Here is a 14,312-nt window from a genome sequence, read left to right on the forward strand (position 1 = left end):
GGAGGCCGAGGTGGGCAGATCACAAGGTCAAGAGATGGAGACTACGGTGAAACCCCGTCTCTACTAAAAATACAAAAAATTAGCCGGGCGCGGTGGTGGGCCCCTGTAGTTCCAGCTACTCAGGAGGCTGAGGCAGGAGAATGGCGTGAACCCGGGAGGCGGAGCTTGCAGTGAGCCGAGATTGCGCCACTGCACTCCAGCCTGGGGGACAGAGCGAGACTCTGTCTCAAGAAAAAAAAAAAAAAGGAAAAAGTCTAGTTTTCTGCTCTTCAAAATACTGACAACAGATTTTTCAGAAACAGATTAAACAATATCCTTTTTAACCTTAAGAACCAACCTCTGTCAACTTACCAGTATCTGTTCTGCTTCCTTTAGCTGTTTTTGTAGTTGCTGAATATCACTGTCTCTCTTCTCTACTTCTTTTTCTAAAACTTGCATTTCATGATGAATTTTTCCCTGATTAAGTGCCAATTTCATTAGTTCTTGAAATTCCCCATCTCGGTGAATTAACAACTCCAGGACCTGTCAGATAACAGTCAATTAAATCAAACAATAGACTACTGAAAGGCTGCACTTCAATGAAACAAAGAATCCATAACTGAATTGGCTAGGCTATAAATTTCAACACCTTCAAAGTATTATTCCCAATTCTTGTTAAAAATAAAAATAGCCTACCTATGATTATTCTGGGAAACATAAATATAAAACTTTTCTACTTTTTCAGCTATTCTTTCATACAAAACAAAATAAAACTAGTCTTTCAGAACTAACAATATGGCAACATGAGCAAGTTTAGTGATTTCCTAGGGAAGATACAATTCTAAAGTTTATCCTTATGGCTGAGCACAGTGACTCATGCCTGTAATCCCAGCACTTTGGGAGGCTGAGGCTGGCGGATCACTTGAGGTCAGGGTTCGAGACTAGTCTGGCCAACATGGTGAAACCCCATCTCTACTAAAAATACAAAAATTAGTTGGGTGTGGTGGTGCCTAAAATCCCAGCTACTCAGCAGGCTGAGGCAGAATTGTGTGAACCTGGGAGGTGGAGGTTGCGGTGAGCCAAGATCATGCCACTGCACTCCAGCCTGGGTGACAGAGTGAGACTCTGTCTCAAAAAAAAGAGTTTATCCTTAAAAATACAACATAGGTCAGGCACGGTGGAGGCAGGCGAATCACCAGAGGTCAAAAGTTCGAGACCAGCCTGACCAACATGGAGAAACCCCATCTCTACTAAAAATACAAAATTAGCTGGGCATGGTGGTGCATGCCTGTAATCCCAGCTACTCGGGAGGCTGAAGCAGGAGAATCACTTGAACCCAGAGGCAGAGGCTGCAGTGAGCTGAGATCGTGCCATTGCACTCCAGCCTGGGCAACAATAGCGAAACTCCATCTCAAAAAATATATATATATAATGAAGGTTCTCCCAAAACTTAGTATTTGAGATGATTTTAGGTGGCACCAAGAACTTAAAAAAGCTTTTACAGTTACACATTTGTGCTAATATATATTAGAAAAAACTGAGACACTGAAACTCTGATTTTATGCACAGTATTACTTATGATGAAGATGATCATAAAAATACAGTGATTTTGCCAGGTACAGTGGCTCACGCCTGTAATCCCAGCACTCTGGGAGGCCGAGGTAGGCGGATCACGAGGTCAGGAGTTTGAGACCAGCCTGACCAACATGGTGAAACCTCGTCTCTACTAAAAATACAAAAATTAGCCAGGGGTGGTGGCACACGCCTGTAATCCCAACTACTCAGGAGGCTGAGGCAGAAGAATCACTTGAACCCAGGAGGCGGAGGTTGCTGTGAACCCAGATCATGCCACTGCAGTCCAGCCTGGGTGACAGAGCGAGACTCTGTCTCACAAAAACAAAACAAAACAAAACAAAAAAACAGTGATTTCATAAAACAGTAAATAAACAAGTGGTATGCAGATATGGCAAAAAACCATGAAGCCTAAAACACATAAAATAGAAAGTCTGGTGGTTCATATCTCTAGTCCTCCATTTGCTAGCTGTGTGACATAGGGAAAGTTACCCGCCTCTCTGAGCCTGTGTTCTTAATTGGAAAAGGAATATAATATTAATAGTAGCCATTACATAAAGGTATTGTGAGGATTCATGATATAATGCACTTTAAGTACATACAGGAAGAGCTCAGCAAAGGCTAGTTATTACGATCACCACCCCAGTACAGAATTAAGATGCAAGTTTAGTCTAAATACCCTTACTTTACTGTGCTAAGTAGAGAATACTACTTCAGAAAGAAAACAGCTGTCAAAATTCAGAATCAATTTTAAAACTATTTTAAAAAATTTGTTGAAGACTAAAAAATACAGGTATGTCTCTTCAAGTTCCTTTTGACATGAAGTTCCTCTCATTTTTATAGAAATTCTTCTAATACAATAGACAAAAGACTGAGCTACAAACTGCCAAATATTGAGTATTTTAAATAACAACAGAAAGCTTTTTCTGTAAAAAGTAAAGTATATTCTATTTATTTAATAGACCTCTAATCCTCATTCCTCCTACATCGTAGCAGAAAGCTAGGCTTCCATTTCTGTAAAAGCTGTATTATTAAGGTAAGTAGTACACATTAGTTCCATGACAACTTTCAAGAAGTTTTCACAGTTTGAACTAATTTATATACTACCCACGAGTAAAAAATATTCTCTTTAGATATTATTGTTCAGTAGAAAAAAATTACTCAACTAAAGTCAGAAGACCTAGGTTCTGGTTCCACTCACCATTAACCTCTAGCTCATCGGTTCACCCTGGAACTCAGTCTCACAGGAGGTTGAACTGAACATCGTTAAGATCCTAATTCTAAAATTCTATGTAACATTATAACTATTCAAATAAAATGGTGGCTAGAAAATTTTCAAATGGCCACATTCCTCTCTAATATTAACAGTTTCAATGAAAATTACACAGGAATCCACAGTACTAAGTACAAGATACAATTCACAGAATTGCTACTCTTTAGAAAGTACAAGAAAGCTCAGTGCTGATTATAGGTCTTAATTATCGCCTTCTGAATAATCTGTGTGCCTGGCTCATAGCAAGCATTTAATAAGTGTCTATCAAATAAAGTCAAGCCTTGCATTTTGCTTCTTGCACATTTTGTATAAATTCCTATTTAAACCCACGGGTATTAATAGAGTACCTGAGAGACTAGCAGTCTTCTATTAACATATTTATCTCTAGACTCTTTCTCTTTTGAAAAAACAAAACAAAAACCTTACTACCCCTAAGGTTAGCTGTTTTTCCTAGCTTGTGGCCTCATCTGGATCCCCTCCTCCCCTTTTGAGGCTCATTGACACTTTTCTATTGAGTCTGTCAGATTTCCCTGCCCTCTAAACATGTCGTAAGATAGAATTAAGATAATGATGTAGACAAAAGATTTATTACTGTCTCCTCTTCTACTTTACATCATTTTTAGAAAGGTTAATCTTCTCCATTCATTTTCTCTCAAACATTTTTTTTGGCCAGCTATGGTGGCTCATGCCTGTAGTCCCAGCACTTTGGTAGGCCAAGGTGGGGAGGATCGCTTGAGGGCAGGAGTTCAAGACAGTTCAAGACTGGCCTGGGCAACACAGTGAGACTAGATCTCTACCAAAAAAAAAAAAAAAAAAAAAAATTATTTTAAATTAGCATGATATTATAGTGCATGCCTGTAGTCCCAGGTACTGGTGAGGGTAAGTGGGAGATCGCTTGAGTCCAGCAGGTTGAGGCTGCCAGTGAGCAGTCATCATGCCACAGCACTCTAGTCTGGGCTACAGAGCGAGAACTTGTCTCAAAAAAGAAAAAATTAATTGTGCCAAAAACATAATATAAAATTTATCCTTTTACCCCTAACAAATTTCTGAATCAGGAGGCCAGCTGCAGTGGCTCACACCTGTAATCCCAGCACTTTGGGAGGCTGAGGCAGGCGGATCACGAGGTCAGGAGATCGAGACCATCCTGGCTAACACAGTGAAACCCCATCTCTACTAAAAATACAAAAAAAAAAAAAGAAAAACAAATAGCCTGGTGGCGGGCACCTGTAGTCCCAGCTACTTGGGAAGCTGAGGTAGGAGAATGGCGTGAACCCAGGAGGAGGAGCTTGCAGTGAGCCAAGATTGCGCCACTGCACTCCAGCCTGGGCAACAGAACGAAACTCCGTGTCAAAAAAAAGAAAATTTCTGAAATCAGGAAAACAAGTCTGTTCACCCTCCATGGAAAATTAGAAAGCACAGAAAAGGTGAGCAAATAAAAACTGCCTGTACTTTCACACCTATAAGGCAATGTCTAGTAAGAGTTGTATGCTCTTTTATTTCCCTTCATGTTCAAGTTGCATTAGAGAACTATACTTACAATACAGGGTAAGTTTTTGAGCATTAACTTTTGATTCTAAATATTGTTGTAATCTCCATATAACAAGCCTTTCTTGGTTAATTCAAAGGACAAAAATAAATAAATACGTAAGTGTAACTAGAATTGTAAGAGAAAAATAATAAAATACTGCTAAACCCTTAGGCAACTATTCTTCTTAAGCACACTGTTATCTTAAGTAAATGATGCAAAGAAAATATCAATTTTAAAGTTTCAATTAATAACTTAAAAGGATCTAATATTCCTGTTCTCAAAGTAAATATAAATAGGAAACTTGCAGAAATCAAGTTTTTTTGTCTTTTTATTTAAAAACAAAGAGAAATTAATTTAAAAAGAAGCCACTTACCTGGTTTTCCTCTCCAGCCTGTAACAACTTCTGGTTTCTTGAAATTGCCAGCATTTCTATAAGTTCCCTAAAAGAGAAACCAACAACAACAAAAACTCTTTCACAGCATGCTGAACACCCAGGGCTACTCCCTACAGTCTGCTATGACTGTGAACTTCAGCTCACCAAGACTCAGTTGTGCTGGTTACCAAACTTATTTATAAAATAAGTTCCACTTAATACTATCATTATATAAATAGCTATCACCTAAATGCCAATGAAATATGATTGTAAATAGAGTTCTTTCTATAAAAACCCTAATGCTTGGAAAGACTCGATAGAGGCTTGCAAAGGACAGCTATAAAGGATGGACCAGGGAAAAGTCATAAAAACTAAGGGTCTACCCTAAGACTGCTTGATGAGGGGCTAAGTTCTCATTTTGATTTGATCTAGAAATCAAACTACAAATTGCAGACAATGCATTATGAATAATTTATACAAGAAAAACTTGTACATGAGGGATCTACAGGCCAAATCCAGGACATCTGCAGTTTTTGTAAATAACATTTTCCTAAGACAGTCTGCCCATTAATACACAATAGTCTATGGCAGTTTTCCCAATACAGAGGCAGAGTTGAGTTGTTATAGCAGAGACTATATGGCCCACGAACCCAAAAGTATTTATTATCTGGTCTTTGCAGAAAAAGTTTTCTGACTCCTGTCTTACATGACATGATTAGTGAATGAACATATGTCTATATATTTTAAAGTAAAATAAAACAAGGGATGCATGGACCATTTTTTAATGATTCTCCACTTTATTTGAATTTTTAAAATTAAAATCAACATCTATCAGGGATAGATGTTTTTATAGGGATATATTTATGTATATTAAATAAATATCTAAGAGGGATCCTTACACATAATAAAATGATATCCTTTTAGAATGCTCATTTAATAAATATGACAATTTCCCTATATGAAAATTAGCATCTGATGAGGAAAATAAGATTGGGAAAAATGTGTAGCAGCTAATGTTTACATATTAGTTTCGAACTTGTTGAGAGATGGGACTTTTGAGAAATTATGCAGGAGGAGCAGTTTCACAACTAACTAGCTACCTGACACTGCTCTGATCAGACCGAGTGTTTGTACTTTCTCACTGGCTACCATGCTATTTTTACCTTCAAATTTCCACCCTCCTTCTAGCTAGCCTTATATTATTTTTCTGGATCATGTCAATTGGACCCAACCCTTCCCGCTACTACTTCCCCATACCATTATTTATTAAGTAATCAATGAATGAAAAAAATAGATATAAGAATGCAAAGTCTTCATTTATTCACTAATTCATCAAATACTTATTGAGTGCCTATTATGTGCCAGGCACTTTCTAGATACTCGGGGTATCAAAGTGAACAGTGGCACTTAAATTCTAATACAAGAGACAAGAACTACTAAGACAAGAAAAAAAAACTAAAGTGATAAGGGTTGGCAAGGAAATAAAACTACGTTTTATTAGAGACTATTGGGGGAGTGGATTGGCTACTTGAACAGGGTGGTCACAGAAGGTCTTCCTAAGGGCACAGCTTTGACATAAGACACAGATTAAATGAGAGAAGTCAGTCAAGAGATCTGGGAGGAAAGAGTGCAGCAGAAGATACAGATAGTTCAGTGCCCCAAAGATGGATCTGAGGAGGTACACTGGGGAGAGGAAAGCAAAGTGAGGATATAGCAGCCAGGTGGCTAGGGGTAAGATTATGTAGGACCTTACAGTTATGGTAAAGATTAATGTTTCGTTCCATATTCAATGAAAAGCCACTGGATCATTTTAAACAGGGAAAAGGCATGACCTGATTTACACTTTTAAAAACTGCTGAGCGATTTGGTAAATAGACTGTAAAAGGGCCAGAACAGGTGGTTTTTGTAGTGTTCCAGGCAAAAAATGACTGGTTTTGACTAGGTCATAGCCTCCAGGACTTAGTAATGGTGATGGGAGAAACATAGACAGATTTCAGATATCTTTTGGAGGTAGAGCTATCAGGACTTGCTGATGGATCAACAGTGTATGAAAACAGCATGTTACGTAAACTTTTTCGTGTATGCCACTGAGACACAAACTGTTGAGAACCTCTAGTCTAAGTAAAAGCTGGTTTCAGGTGGGGCAGGGGTGGTGCTGACTGGAGTGGGGCTATGGTAGGAGATGTGGGATAAGCCTTCCTCTGTTCTTGCAAATCTGGGAGTATGAGTCCACAGAAGGCTTTACAAGGCTTGCCATAGGCACAGGAGTACAGGTGAGGTAGAAGTCTCTGACACAGGAGTAGAGGGGAGGTAGAAGTCTCTAAGACTTAGTCATGTTCTGTAACAGTCCAAGACGAAGTAGAAACCTCTGTCCTCCCCATTTGTGAAAAAGAGGCCAAAGGAAGGCCCATACTCACTCTCTGGTTAAAGATGTGGAAGTAAGAGCCCTGTCCTGCTACAAGGAAGGTGCATTCCTGGCATACTGCATTAGAATCCAGCCACAATTCCCCATAGAAATAAAATTTCCATAGGGGTTAGAGCCTACATTATTAGTGGTAATACACTTTTCAGGTAAAGAGAATTAACAGGCTGGTGTGGAAACCTCAAGACTCCTATCAACATGATTCCGTGAGTTTTCAGTTACAAACGGGTTAAGAAAAACGTTTAGACTACAACCTGTGTTTCAATTGTTTAAGACTGTCTCCTTGCATTACATTTTACAAAGTAATAAATATCCTGAAAGGGTACATAATCAGGTTAATAGAAAAAAAAAAAAGATCCTAAGTTATAAATCCACTATTTTTTAAAGCCAAGAGGCTCAACCTAAAAATATGTAAGGTACATTCGTGAATTTTCTTCTCATTTCCATAAATGCAAGCCAGACACAAATTACATTCAGAGACTGACAAATTACACAGATCACAGAATCAGCACACATAACTATGTCTGAGTGAGCACATGAGACTTTTCTGGAAGCCAGTCACACCACCAGAGCAGCTTCATTCTGTGAAGAAATTCCAATGATCCGCTCGCCTCGGCCTCCCAAAGTGTTGGGATTACAGGCGTGAGCCACCACACCCGGCCATAATACAGTTTATTTTAAACAGTGGATCAAACACATAAGTCATTTAATTTCTGGAGTCTATTTGTTTTAGGGTTTTCTTCCATCATTAAATATTGTGCTGACCTGGTAACTTGGTAGCAATACTATGGCAAGGACTAAATTTACACCAAAGATAAAGTGCTGATTATATCAGGTATATTTTAAAATACAACAGATAAGATTTATTCTAAAGTTGTCAAAGAATGTTGGCTACAGAAAAAGTGACATTTGGGCTGGAATCTGAAGGATATATGAATCATTCACCAAATCGGGGGAAGATTGGGAATGGCATTGAAGATGTGGAAGCCTGACTAAAGAATTTGAACTTTACCTCACTGGACAACGCAAATCTACCAATGAGGTAGGTTTTATATCATTTTTCTGCAGAAAAGTAATATAACATGCCTTTTAAAACTGATCTTGGCCAATATAAAAGGATACAGTGCAGAAGCATGAGGCAATTAAAACTGGGAGGCTGCATTTAAGAGTAGTTATGAACAGTGGGGTAGGAACGAGAGGACAAATGTGAGCAACATTTTAGGAGGTAGAACCAAGATAATTTACCATCCACGTCAATGGGAGGGAGTCAAGGAAGGCTTCAACTTGACTTATCATGAAAGGTGACAGAATATAAAGAATGACATTTAATTTCATCTCCTATCTCTGATACAAAACTTGCAACTCCACCAAGCCAGGCTTTTTGCACTTGCTGTTCCATCTACCTGTGCTGCCTAGTGAGTCTGGCAAGCTCACGCTTCCCAAACAGCCGTTTCTTCAGAGGGCCTGCCCTGATTACAACCAGAAAAGGTGCCTAGCCCCTGTGCTCCAGTACCCCGCAGCGCAGCGCTCTAATAAAAACAGGCTTCAAGGCAGTTTACACATCTGTCTCTCTCTCTCGACAGCCGGCATTCAGCCTACCCTGCACTACTGTCTCCCTAGTGCTTGGCACCCAAGGGGCGTTCCATAAATGTTAAGTGGCTGGCTGTGGACGAAGGGGCTCAGACCGCGCGAGTTCTTATCATTACTAAAATTCCCTCTAACGGGAAAAACCGCCGTCCAGAGTGCTGGAAGACTGCGGACCCCACGTCCGTGACCCTGGTGCACCCGAAACTCCCGAGCTGGCCCTCCCCGCCGAACCCCGAGAACGAGCACAAACGCTGGGCCGGCCGGCTCCGGGGGTCAGTCCCCCGGCCTAGCTCCAGCCCGGCTCTCAGGATCGCAGCATTACCTAGACAGGACCTCCAAATCCTCAAGCGCAGACAGTAGCCGCTCTCGTGTGCTGTTACCACTTGCCACTCCCAAGCCGCCTCCCAGCCTCTCTTTCTCCTTCTCACCACTCGAAGACGCAGCCATTTTCCTCACAGCCCCGCCGCCGGCGCACGCGCTGAGCGCGCTGACGCAGGGGCGTGGCGAGGAGGCGGGCTCGGAAGGCGGAAGAGTCATCCAGGAGAGGAAGAAGAGGCCCGGCGAGGGCGCCCCCTTTGCGCCCGGAGGGGCGCACTGCGGGCACCGGCGCCATCTGCTGGGCCAGCGAGGGCTTTTGGGTCCAAACCCTGGGAGCAAGGGCTGAACTGAGAACAGGGAGTGCAATGCAGTCTGATTCTCCTGGGCCTAATGTTTTGTTTTTTCTTTCTTTTCCTTCCTTCCGCAGTCTGATTCTCCTGGGCCTAATGTTTTGTTTTTTCTTTCTTTCTTTCCCTCCCTCCCTCCCTCCCTCCCTCCCTCCCTCCCTCCCTCCCTCCCTCCCTTCCTTCCTTCCTTCCTTCCTTCCTTCCTTCCTTCCTTCCTTCCTTCCTTCCTTCCTTCCTTCCTTCCTTCCTTCCTTCCTTCCTTCCTTCCTTCCGTCTTTCCTCTTTTTTTGAGACGAGTCTCGCTCTGTTGCCCAGACTGGAGTGCATTGTCGCAATCTCGGCTGACTACAACCTCCGCCTCTCGGGTTCAAGATATTCTCCTGCCTCAGTCTACCGAATAGCTAAGATTACAGGCGTGTGCCACCTCGCCCGGCTAATTTTTGTATTTTTAGTACAGACAGGGTTTCGCTATGTTGGCGAGGCTGGTCTCGAACTCCTGACTTCAATAGATCTGCCCACCTCGGCCTCCCAAAGTGCTGAGATTATAGACGTGAGCCACCGTGCCCGGCCCTGGGCATGATGTTTTTCAAGCAGCAATGAGAAGCTTCTATGAAGTGGTTTTTAAGACTTTGAGGGAATCACATAATGGTCTACATTATTATAAAAGACGGTCGGGGACTGCCTGACTCCCATGAGGCAGTCGTACCTGTGGTCCTTTCATTTCATGGTCTCATCCTCTGCTCTTTTTGGAGGTGCTAAACTTGACTCCTGGGCACCCAGAGTTGACAAGTCTTTCAGAAATTCGTGTTAAATAAACTCACTCATAGCGGCCCTGCGCGGTGGCTCAAGCCTGTAATCCCAGCACTTTGGGAGGCCGAGATGGGCGGATCACGAGGTCAGGAGATCGAGACTATCCTGGCTAACACGGTGAAACCCCGTCTCTACTAAAAAATACAAGAAACTAGCCGGGCAAGGTGGCAGGCGCCTGTAGTCCCAGCTACTCGGGAGGCTGAGGCAGGAGAATGGTGTAAATCCGGGAGGCGGAGCTTGCAGTGAGCTGAGATCCGGCCACTGCACTCCAGCCTGGGCGACAGAGCAAGACTCCGTCTCAAAGATAAATAAATAAATAAATTAATTAATTAATTCACTCATAGCAACGGCTGTGTAATCTAGAATGCTGATTTACTCACTTACAATGAAAAGTAATAGTGCTAAACATATCTTTTACCCATAGACAAAACTATAGGAGAAGCCATATTATCACAGGATGTTGCTTCTTAAACTTGGATCAGAACAAACGAGGGTAGATTAAGAATGAATGACACCATCATGAGGCTTTGTATCTCCACAGTGTAGGGATATTTGTGTTCAAGAGATTGGATTATTTGTGTTCATAGGTCAGGGTACCTTCTCCTCCAGACAGTGCAAGAAATCCTTGTCACCTTTTGTTTTCTGACCATTCCCTGCATCTGCTGTTGGCTAACCCTTTTTTGTTAATGCAGTCAATTCTCAGGCAATGGGTTAAAGTAGATTGAAGCTTTGTTCATTACACTTGCATTCTAAACATGCCTCTCAGTACTCTAGTCAATCATTTCTTATGTTAAGTTTCTAGGGTGCCAGACTTCTGTGGTATGTGTTGGTTTCATTTACTCAACTCTCATGGGTCATATTGAGCCATGACTCTGGTAGGAGGAGAGAGAACATTATATTAGTGTAAACACAAAAATTCTAGAAGGATTCTAATCAGTTAAAAATGACCAATTATAGTCCTACTTTGCAGACACTGAGGATCAGCGTATGGAGCATATATGTGTATTGTGAACTCCTGACCTCCTCAGATTTATTGCAAATTCGTATGCATATTAAACAGTATAGACTGATAAGTAACAGCATCTTTCACAGATATACTGTCTTACAAATTGTACGAATCCAAGCATGATAAACAAATATGAATTATTTTATATAGTATTACTGAATTCATGGTAATTTGGAGTGTTAGGTACATATTTTCTCAATCTGTAGATTCAAAAAGGACACTACTTTCTCATGAAATTTTATTTCTTTAACATGCTGGGCACTGCTCTAGGCACTTAAAAAATAATATCTTGTTTAATTTTCCTAACACTCCTATGAGGTAAGTACTGTACTTACTACTGATACAAAGCGTCACAAGTGTGTCATTAATTTTTAATCTATCCTTGTTTGTTCTGATCCAAGTTTAACAAGCAACATCCTGTGATAATATGGCTTCTTGTATAGTTTTGTCTACGGGAAAAAGATATGTTTCGCACTATTACTTTTCATTGTAAGTGAGTTACAGATAATGTTACAGATAATGAAACTGAGGGGCAGAGATGTTAAGACACATGCTGGGTCGTATAGTAAATGGTAAAGCTGGAATCTGAACCCAGAGTCTGGCTCCAGGGGCTGTGCTCTTTACCACTGGTTATCCCCACTCTCTGTAAAGAAAGAAGGCTCTTCATGTACTAAAAGTACTGGGAAACTCTGACCTAAAATATGAGAGGACTTCAAAAAGTTCATGGAAAAATGGAATTAAAAGATAATAATTTAAAATATAAACTTTATTTCTCAACATGAGCTCCATTTAGTTCAAGACACTTTTGTAAATGATGATACCAGCCATTTAGTTCATACCTAAAGAACTGAGGGTCCTTGGAATTTAACCGTGCCAATGCTGTCTTTTTTACTTTTTTTTTTTTTTTGCCACAGGGTCTCACTCTGTCACTCAGGCTGGAGGGCAGTGGTGCAACCACAGCTCACTGCAGCCTTGACCTCCCAGGCTCAAGCAATCCTCCCAATACATTATTAGCTGAATAAAAATGGGTGCCCTTTACAAATTTTATTTATTTATTTATTTTTGAGACAGTCTTGCTCTGTTGTCTTGCTCAAGCTGGAGTGCAGTGGCATGATCTTGGTTCACTGCAACCTCCGCCTCCTGGGTTCAAGTGATTCTCCTGTCTCAGCCTCCTGAGTAGCTGGGATTACAGGCATGTGCCACCATGCCCGGCTAATTTTTGTATTTTTAGTAGAGATGGGGTTTTGCCATGATGGCCAGACTGGTCTCAAACTCCTGACCTCAAGTGATCCACCTGCTTTGGCCTCCCAAAGTGCTGGGATTACAGGCATGAAACACTGAGCCTGGCCTAGATTTTTTTAAGATTAGGAAACAAAAAGAAGTCAGGATCAGGACTGTAAGGTGGATGTTCAATGATTTCCCACTGAAACAATTCCAAAATTGTCCTTGTTTGATGAGAGGAATGAGCAGTAGTATTGTTATGGTGGAGAAGGACTCTCTGGTGAAGCTTTCTCGGGTGTTTTTCTGCTAAAGCTTTTGCTAACTTTCTAAAAACACTCTCTTAACAAGCCATTGTTATTATTCTTTGGCTCTCCAGAAAGTCGCCAAACAAAATGCCTTGAGCATCCCCAAAACTGTTGCCTTGCTGTTTGATCTTGACTGGTCTGCTTTTGCTTTGACTGGACCACTTCCACCTCTTGGTAGCCATTGCTTTTATTTTGCTTTATCTTCAGGATTGTGCTGGTAAAGCCATTTTTCATCTCCTGTTACAGCTCTTCAAAGAAGTGCCTCGGGATCTTGATCTCACTTGTTTAAAATTTCCATTGAATGCCCTGCTTTTGTCTGCAGGTGATTTGGGCCTAACAGTTTTGGCACCCATTGATTGGAAAGTTTGCTCAACTTTAGTTTTTCAGTCAGAATTGTATAGGCTGAACAAATTGAGATGTCTATGGTGTTGTCTGTTAATTGCTGGTCCTCTGCAATTAGGGCACAAACAAGACAAATATTTTCCTTGCAAATTGATATGGATGGTCTGCTGCTGCAGGCTTTATCTTCAACATCATCTCATCCCTTTTTCAAATGAGTTTTCTATTTGTAAAACTGCTGATTTCTTTAGGGCATTGTCCTCATAAACTTTTCATAAAGCATCAAGATTTCACCATTCTTTCACCCAAGCTTCACCATCAATTTGATATTCTTGCTTCGATTTTAGTAGAATTCATATTGCTCTGATAGGGGCACTTGTCAGACTGATGTCTTATGCTTCTTGGGCCTCAAACTAGATCCTGTTCATACATGTTATAACAAGTTAGTGTGACTTTATTTTGGTGGAAAAATATTTTGAAACACATGTATAGTTTTTCTATAATACACACTTTTCATGAGCTTTTTGAAGAACGCCTCATACAAACACTATCAAATAAATGCACAGCTTGAAATTCTGAGCAAAAAGCTGCTGCAAGCAGTTGGTGTGGAGGTTTGGAGGTACAGCAAGAAACTCAGCCAGGCCTGTCCCTGAGGGTCAGCAAAATAGATAGCTGAATACACCATGTATCTTTTTAAAAATTATTATTTTGTTATTTTATTATTATATTTTTGAGACAGAGTCTTGCTCTGTCACCTAGGCTGGAGTGCAGTGGTGCGATCTCAGCTCACTACAACCTCCACCTCCCAGGTTCAAGCGATTCTCCTGCCTCAGCCACCCAAGTAGCTGGGATTACAGGATGCCTGGCTAATTTTTGTATTTTTAGTAGAGATGGGGTTTTGCCATATTGGTCAGGCTGCTCTCGAACTCCTGACCTCAGGTGATCCGCCCACCTCAGCCTCTCACAATGCTGGGGTTACAGGCATGAGCCACTGTGCTTGGCCTATTTTATTTTTTTAAGGCAGAGCCTTGCTATGTGAGCCACTTCACCCGGCCAATTTTTTATTTTCATCAAACAACATATATACATATTCTAAAATCAAATGGTACTCACAAGCTTCTAATGAAAACAAAAAAGTTCTAAGTTACCACCTCCTGAGCCCCACTTCCTAGCATATCCTTCTCACTAATGGTGGGCAAGCTCAGCATTTTTAACCATTACGTCTATTCTTT

General features: G+C 41.0%; 1 protein-coding gene across 2 annotated transcripts in view; it reads right to left on the reverse strand.

Annotated features, from left to right (window-relative positions):
- MED4 (mediator complex subunit 4) overlaps positions 1-14,312 on the reverse strand; it is a 35,197-nt gene that overhangs the window by 9,634 nt on the left and 11,251 nt on the right. Inside the window, 3 exon segments of one of the 2 annotated variants that reach the window (NM_001265782.1) lie at positions 352-522; positions 4,726-4,792; positions 9,057-9,200. In NM_001265782.1, the coding sequence (NP_001252711.1) occupies positions 352-522; positions 4,726-4,792; positions 9,057-9,181 (363 nt within the window). In that variant the 5' untranslated portion in view covers positions 9,182-9,200. 2 annotated transcript variants of the gene reach the window in all.

This window comes from Macaca mulatta, chromosome 17 (assembly GCF_049350105.2).
Source record: "Macaca mulatta isolate MMU2019108-1 chromosome 17, T2T-MMU8v2.0, whole genome shotgun sequence".
Classification (NCBI taxonomy): Eukaryota; Metazoa; Chordata; class Mammalia; order Primates; family Cercopithecidae; genus Macaca; species Macaca mulatta.